This window comes from Arctopsyche grandis, chromosome 5, assembly GCF_051622035.1.
Source record: "Arctopsyche grandis isolate Sample6627 chromosome 5, ASM5162203v2, whole genome shotgun sequence".
NCBI lineage: Eukaryota > Metazoa > Arthropoda > Insecta > Trichoptera > Hydropsychidae > Arctopsyche > Arctopsyche grandis.
In genome coordinates, this window is record NC_135359.1 from 7516142 (window position 1) to 7524545 (window position 8404).

At 31.2% G+C, this 8404-nt stretch overlaps 1 protein-coding gene and 1 pseudogene across 2 annotated transcripts; both read right to left on the reverse strand.

Moving 5' to 3' along the window:
- Window positions 1-405: 405 nt before the first annotated feature.
- Window positions 406-3439, reverse strand: LOC143912281 (facilitated trehalose transporter Tret1-like; annotated as a pseudogene). Its single transcript, XR_013260626.1, has 5 exons — window positions 3036-3439; window positions 2765-2951; window positions 1716-2105; window positions 1472-1583; window positions 406-1388 (listed from the first exon to the last, which is right to left on the reverse strand). The product of XR_013260626.1 is annotated as a facilitated trehalose transporter Tret1-like (transcript).
- On the reverse strand, window positions 3036-7364 carry LOC143912145 (facilitated trehalose transporter Tret1-like). Its single transcript, XM_077431370.1, has 7 exons — window positions 6966-7364; window positions 6712-6867; window positions 5778-5980; window positions 5502-5688; window positions 5035-5426; window positions 3571-3682; window positions 3036-3487 (listed from the first exon to the last, which is right to left on the reverse strand). Exons 1-7 carry the CDS (start codon window positions 7030-7032, stop codon window positions 3219-3221), a joined length of 1386 nt encoding a protein of 461 aa, XP_077287496.1. The 5' UTR covers window positions 7033-7364; the 3' UTR covers window positions 3036-3218.
- Window positions 7365-8404: the final 1040 nt, after the last annotated feature.

The following is an 8404-nucleotide window of genomic DNA, read 5'->3' on the forward strand; positions in this document are numbered from 1 at the left end:
ATTATGCTTTTTTTTTGTTTATATTATTAATTAGTTTTCTGGAGGTTGAAGTGTCTGTGACAAGCTTTTGAATTAATAGTTATGGTCAAAAATTGTATAATTGATACATTTCTATAAATGATTGATTGATATTAAAATACAGTAATTTTGTCACAATCTTCATTGATTGAATATGTTTAAATTCTTCAACAAGACTATTTTTATACTGCATATGTATTGGTTATTTTTGATGAGTATAATTAAATAAAATTGCATCAAATATGTTTGAGAATTAATAAATAATTAGACAATTGTAAACCGTATTAGTTCTAATATTTTTTCAATCATATGTATATGATATACTGATGCAATTTTCTCTTCCAATACAAAATTAATTTTATAAATAAATAACACAAAAAAATTATTCATTTCTTTACATTATATTTATCAAGTATGTATATTGAACAATTCAATTGAAATAAAAAGTTTCACTACGCACATTTCATAAAACTACAAATAAAGTATTGGGTCGTTAAAATTCTTGTTTTAATTTTTTTAATTGATTATTGAGATGTGTATTGAAAACGGATTAGAATATTCCAGATTTATTTTCATCATGGAATGCCTTCAGAGTTTCTGAACAGTTTTAAATATCTGGCAAATAGTTCTCAATATCAAACGTTGACTTCATATAGAAATTTCCAATCTAAAATATAGAATGGAGCTATTTTAACACTGAGCATTTATTTTTATTTTTATATGTAATTTTGTATTTCACAAATACGCATTTTTTTGTCTTTTTGTGTGGCGCTTATATCTAATGTATATAATTTTTTAACTATTGATTTGTCTTACGGCACTTTTCGAGGACTTGTGTGAACTTTTTGTTGCGTTAATTGTGTAGTCGCCTTTAACATGGAAAAATGTAGTTGTTTATATACGATGATAATTATTTCAGTAATAATATAATAAATGGAAAATGATTATGAATATTACGATTGATCAAATGTTTATTTACATACATACATACATATATACACATTTATTAACTACTATTTTTTCACGAGCGTGTTTTCTTTGAAGTTATACCAATACTATTGTTTTTTTTTTAATCTTAGGCTATGTAACTGAATAAAGGTAATTTGAATTATTTAAATAATCTTTTCATACAACCAATTTAAAAAAAAAAACGATCAGATGTAAAAAAAATTACATCCCATTTATGACAATCTGCAGAATATATGATGTTTCCAAGTATTTAATAGGGTAAGAGTCTGCTACCGATCCAAAGAACTTCGTAAGAATAAAACTAATCAACCAGGCAAGTGTAGTAGCAATTGTTGAAGCAACGGATTTCACCGAAGGATCAAATAGCTCACCCATCACTGCCCACGCAAGTGGTCCAAATCCTGTTAAGTCATTTATACACATATTTATACACTAAGTTTATTAAATTTATCATGCAAATGCATTATACAAAAATGATGGATACCAATGCAGAATGCACACACAAATAGAACCACCGAAGTCACTGGTAGCCATTTAATATACTCAACAGAAGAACTTCCTTTTGAATCCAATATAAAGAATAATCCCGATAGCGCCTAAAAATAGTTTATATACATATTTATTTTACATACCAGGAAGGCCTAACAGGTAAACCCCAATGCGCCTCTCTGGTCATTATATTTAAAGTATCAATATTCAATTTATGTAGAATTAGGATTTATCTTTACCAGTGCAGTGGTCATACCAAGTGAAGATATAATTAAAAGTATGCGTCTTCCAACTCTGTCGACGACTAGCGGTGTTACAGAGCTCGCTAGAACTTGAACAACACCGATGATGATGGTTGAAATTTCTGGAGACAATCCAGTGTCTAACGATCCGAATATTGGTTCCAAATAAAATTACAACATTGATTCCAGAAAATTGTTGAAAAAATATGAGCCCACAAGACAAGTATAATGCTTTAAAGTTGCCCCAAGGCGTCCACAAATCGCTGAAAGATGCCGTCTTTGTATTTTGGTCAAGGCTTTTTTGAATATCGTCCAACTCTTCTTGAACACCTTGAGCTGTTTTCCCTCTTAATCTTTCTAAAGATGTTTGTGCAGCTTGCCTTTGATCTACGAATTGGAAAATATTTATTATTTTATATATTTTTCACAAAATTTGATTGATTACTTTTTATTTTTCATTATTACAGTGGAAATTCAAATTATTCCATATATTATCTTAATGTACTTTGCATTCTGCAATCTTATCTAAGAATATTTCCTAAAACTTAAAAACTTTGATATACATATGTACATATATATATAAAAAATTACATGAAATTTTTTACATTCATATATGTAAGGGTAATTTTTAAGTAAGTACAGTTATGAACTGATCGGTTTGAATGCGATTTTTGTTAAAAAGTTGCTTTAATTTCAGAAAGAGATGAAACCTAAACGTACATAGTATGATCAAATATTCCACAACTGAGCTTTTGCAAATGTTTTGTCGTTGACGGAATTGAAGATCGACATGGTGAATGAAATGTTACTTAAAAATAGCATCTGATGCTCTTAAGAGCATAAAATGAAAGGCAGAAAAAGGATATATTTAAAAATGACAGCGTCACAGGCATGTTAATAAATGTTCCCGACCAGGTTACATTCCGAAGCATCATTTTTCATTTTTAATTTGTAGTATATATGTACATATATGCAAAAGATTCTTTCATACAAAAATGGCCCTTATATTTGCTTAGTTATAAAATTACTATTTGGTTAATACTCACTTTTACTGAGAAGATAAATTGGAGTTTCGGGCATGAAGAAAAAAAATACCATAAATAGGATACCTGGCACCATTGAAATTATACTAAGCGCTAAAAAACTAACATATGGACCAATCACATATGCCAGTAAGAACCCAAGTACAAGAAACGCCTGTAAAAAAGACCCTAGAGCGCCTCGTATATCACTCTGAAATATATTTTGAATTAGATTAATTGAATAAAATCCGAAAATTATTCGATATACATACATATTGTCTATTATTTTACACACCTCTGCAATTTCCCCGACATACATAGGATATTTCTAGGTATTGATAGTTAAATAAAAAATGAAGGACAAATAATATTTCTAGGTATTGATAGTTAAAATTTTAATTTTTGAATATAATACATATTTATGCACATATGTAACTAATTAACTGTGTTATAATCATAGTATGAGATTTTTTATTGATTATTTATTGAGAATGTCTTGGATTTCTTGAAGGCTTTTCCCCTTGGTTTCGGGGAGTAAGAAGAATACAAAGAAAAATGCGATTAATGTGAACAAGCCGAAAATCCAAAACGCGTAATGCATCCCCAAAGAGTCCGCCACTGATCCAAAGAACTTCGTAAGAATAAAACTAATCAACCAGCAAAAGGTAGTAGCAATCGTTGAAGCAATCGATTTCACCGAAGGATCAAATAATTCACCCATTACTGCCCACGGCAGCGGTCCAAATCCTACAAAATCACAAACATGTACACGGTATATGTATACGGTCATTTTATTATTTTATAAATGAATTATTCATAATCGAACATACCAATGCAATATACACACATGAATAAAACCAGAGAGGCTATTGGCAACCATGTAATAGATTCAACAGATGAACTTTCCTTGGCATCCAAAATAAAAAATAATCCCAACAATGCCTGTAAACAATTATATAATTAAGAAATGAACATTAAACAAATTCTGTACAAGGCTTGAATAAGAAGCAAAAATAAAAAAAATCTAAGCTATTAATAGTAGCATGTTACTATGTATGTACATACATATGATATACTATCATAGATGTAGAATAGCCTAGATATGCCTTTACATACAAATTTCGTTGGAGATCTTGTCGCCACTATCTGAGGGGTGCGGGGGGTTTAACTAGCGGGGAAGTGGTGAAAAAAAGAAAGGAACGCAAAAAACGCAGTGGTCAGCGACCAGTTTATGTACATATGTACATGCACTGAAGTTTTATTTTATTTATAACTTTATTTTATTGGACACTCCGCGTGACAGTAAACCAAACTAATAAAGCCATATTAAGAAAAAAATACACACTATATTAAACTACAAATGTATGTTACTATAATAAAACCATCATTAACTATTACAATATTTAAACATTAGTAACTTCCACAAGGATCAATTTTAAAGCTGACACTTTAATATTTAGTTCATTATTTGTAGTTTTAAACTTAATGTCGATTTCTGAATTTCCTTCAGTGCCAACAAGATATACGCGTGCATTTAGAGACATCTGTGGCAGAGATTGTCGACCGCTGTTCCATCACTGCATATAACTAGAGGTAGGACCGGAAGCGCGCCGTCTATTGTTCCATTATTGTAAATGATTTGTAAAAAAGGTTCGGCAAACCTTTAACAATGCATTTACAACATGTGAACAATGAACAGCGCGCTCTGGGTCCGCTCTTTACATATAACACTACATAAATCGCGCCGATATTTCATTATATGTTCAAATACTACTATAATTGAAGACATTGTGGCGGCTCGCTTATACGACATGGTCGAGTTTGGTTGCCTTCCTGCGAGTGGGAACCAACTCGGCTGGGTTCGGAGAGCTACTACTCACTCTGTCTTCAGCTGTCATATAATAAACACGTGCATTAACATGCCAGTCGTCTCATTCGTTCATCCTCCATAACATTATATATTAATTCTTACTTATGATATGTGATGCCATCCGCCTTTTTATGTTTTCTTGAGTAATTGTAACACAATTTCACTGAATACGTTGGCATTTTTGAAAAATGTCAATCGACCTTCCGACTTAGAAACTAACTAGCTACTGAGAGAGAGTGTACAGTACTTTCTTTTGTATGTGCATGGACCAACAGGGTGATCGGCTTAGAGCGTCAGGGCGTATCTATGTATTCTATATCTATGTGTACTATTCTATAACTGAGCTACGAAATAGTAGGCCAAATTCCATGGGGCAAGTATTTATTTAAATTCATACATGTATGTATGATGAATTAATCTTTACCAGTGCTACTGTCATACCGAGTGAGGATATAATTAGAAGTATGCGTCTTCCAACTCTGTCGACGACGAGTGGCGTTACGGAGCTCGCTAGAACTTGAACAACACCGATGATGATAGTTGAAATTTCTGGAGACAATCCAGTGTCCGACGATCCAAATATTGGTTCCAAATAAAACAGTACAACATTGATTCCGGAAAATTGCTGAAACAGGACGAGCCCACAAGACAAGTATAATGCTTTAAAGTTGCCCCAAGGTGTCCACAAATCGCTGAAAGATGCTTTCTTTGTATTTTGATCAAGGCCTTTTTGAATATCGTCCAACTCTTCTTGGACACCTTGAGCTGTTTTCCCTCTTAATCTTTCTAAAGATGTTTGTGCAGCTTGTCTTTGATCTGAAAATAGAAAAATACTTTTTATTTTCCACTATAGTGTATTTAAAAAATAATCTGATAATTTAATTGACTCACTTTTACTAAGAAGATAAATTGGACTTTCAGGCATGAAAAAGAAAATGATCATAAATAAAATACCTGGCACCATTGAAATAATACTGAGAGCTAAATAACTAACATACGGACCAATCACATATGTAAGCAAAAACCCAATAACAATGAACATTTGTAGGAAAGATCCTAAAGCGCCTCTTATATCACTCTGAAATATTTTTCAAAATACATACATAGATTAAATGAATAAAATTCGAAATTAATAAATACATATTGTTTGTATATTATTGTACAAACCTCTGCAATTTCACCGACATACATAGGAATTACAGTGAAAAGTTGACCCACTGATAAACCGATGATTACCCTTGCTGCGTAGATTTGCCCGACATCTTTTGCAGTTGCAATTAAAATCCATCCCACTAGCAATGGTATTCCACCTGCTAAAATAGACCATTTTCTGCCAATTTCGGCTGCTGCTATACCACTATATAACGGACCTGTTAAATATTCAAATGATTTCAATCGGATATTTACATATGTTGATAAATTGTAATTCACCAGTCTATAAGTTTTCCACGTGGATTTAAAGTCGATATTCAAGAGTCATATACGTATGTACATATATAATGCTATCGGCTAATCATAACCAAGTGCATCATCATGGTTACAGAAATGTTTATTTTAAAATTTTAAGTTACTGGTCAATTACTGAGGTCTCTGCCTTATTATATGACATATTATACCCATATATACTAACTTGAAAAAACTGTATGCCATATATAATTTTCCGTTTGTTACAGACATTACTAACAAACTAACCAGTAGATTCTATGACAGAATCACTAATAACCATAGTAACACACTTGTGAAGAGTCTCGGTGATTACAACAAAATGTCTATACCCTTCAGGTATAAACACAGATTACCTAAACACAATCTGCTTTAGGTCATCGACATTAGTGAGTCCTTAATTAATATTATGTATTAGATGTATTATGAGCATTTATAAGGATTGTAAATAGGTTTTGAGCCCTTTTTCCTATTATGCTGTAGATTAACATTAGAATAATATAATACTATGATTACTAACCGAATTAAATTAAATTGTAAAACAGAAAATGATCAGTAGATCAGTAGCTATTAAAATAGATATAAGATGTATTGTGAACATAATTTCGTAATAATAAAAAGCATTTAAAAATCAAAAAATATGACAATTTATACAAACTTATAGCAGCTCCTAATGCGATCAAAGAAGCTATCCACGAATCTTGGGCATCATTAATTATATCATTCAATGGAGTATTATCAGGATCTTTCAATTTTGGTATTGTTGGAGAAGTCCATCCTAAACACATTCCAAGTGCTAAAATACCCAAGTTTGCTAAAATAATATTGAAAAGTAATCATGAAATCTGATTTTAAAAACACAACCTCTGATTAGTATTAAATAGTCTAGAGAATCATCAAAATAAAAGTTACCACTTGCAGCAGCAACATACTGCATGATTTTTTTGCCCGTTTCATTATTATTAGACTGTTCCGTCATCGTATCCAAACACTACCAATGCACGATAAATCAGTTTCACACTGACATTTTTTTTTAATTCATCAGAATTTTCAACCGATAACGTATCGTTACAGTCAATCTTTGCTATGTATTTTTCTTAAAATACATACATCGTTTTTGACGTCACAATTATGTACTTTTGTATGGTGTGCTACATATGTATAAATTTCAATAACTTAAATTTACATAGCGTGTCTATAATCCATTTATTTATGAAAGTAATTGAAATAACAATAAAAACATACCACCAATATTATTTGTACATAATGGAATATATGTACATATGCATCTGTGCACATTAGTTCATCGATAGCACACAATCATACCATGTATACAATAAATCAACAAAAATGAACAATAGAATAAATCTTGTGACTGTATTGTATTCATTATCACACATTTATTTACATATATGTTAAGTACACTTAAAAGACATAACCTTCTGTAAATTTATTGAATGTTCACTTGAACATGAAATAATCACCTGTGATTACAAAAATTGTTGTTGCTATTGTGTAACTACTGTTCAATGCCATAAAACACTAAAATTGTACATATTAAGTATACGTATATAAACAGTTTTCCCTTAAATACTATCGCAAAAATACTTTCCCTTAAATACTATATGCAAAAGCATAAAATAATGAATATAATAATGCTGATTTTCTATCTCCTATTTCAATTCATAATCTGTATTTATTGTATATGTATGTCAGCAGTATGGCTCGGTGGTTGCGTTTATATTTAGCACCGAGAGGTTCCGGGTTCGATCCCGTGCTAATCTTTAATACTGCTGGTCAGACTTGGATGTTTGTGACTCCAAGTCGATCGTTTCTTATCAGGGTTTGCCAATTTATCTGATTTTTATTGAAACGGTTCCAACAAATTGGCAAAAACCATCCTACCCGCTGTGTCACAAATATCTGAATTTGATTTATGTACAATATGTAAAAAATTATGTACAAATCTGAATCCATAAATGTCTCAATGGATTAATTCATTAATTAATTACTTGTTAATTTCGTGTTTTCGTGATTTATGTAATAAAAAATGCTGTAACGTTTGTAATTAATTGTCTAGGAAGGTGGATTGGGGTCTACCTGTTAAGCCTTCCTGGTATACATATATCTATGTAAAATATATATATATATATATTTTTTTTATATACATACATACATACATACATATTAGGGTTTCTGATCCGAGTCGACCCAGGACATTCCCGGAATTTTTGTTGTCCCGTGTCCCGGGAATTCTTATCTCGAATACCGGGAATTGGATTTTGTTCGAGAATTTGTTTAAACAAATAAAAAAAAACAAATATACAACATTTTCAAGAATGCGCGAAGGG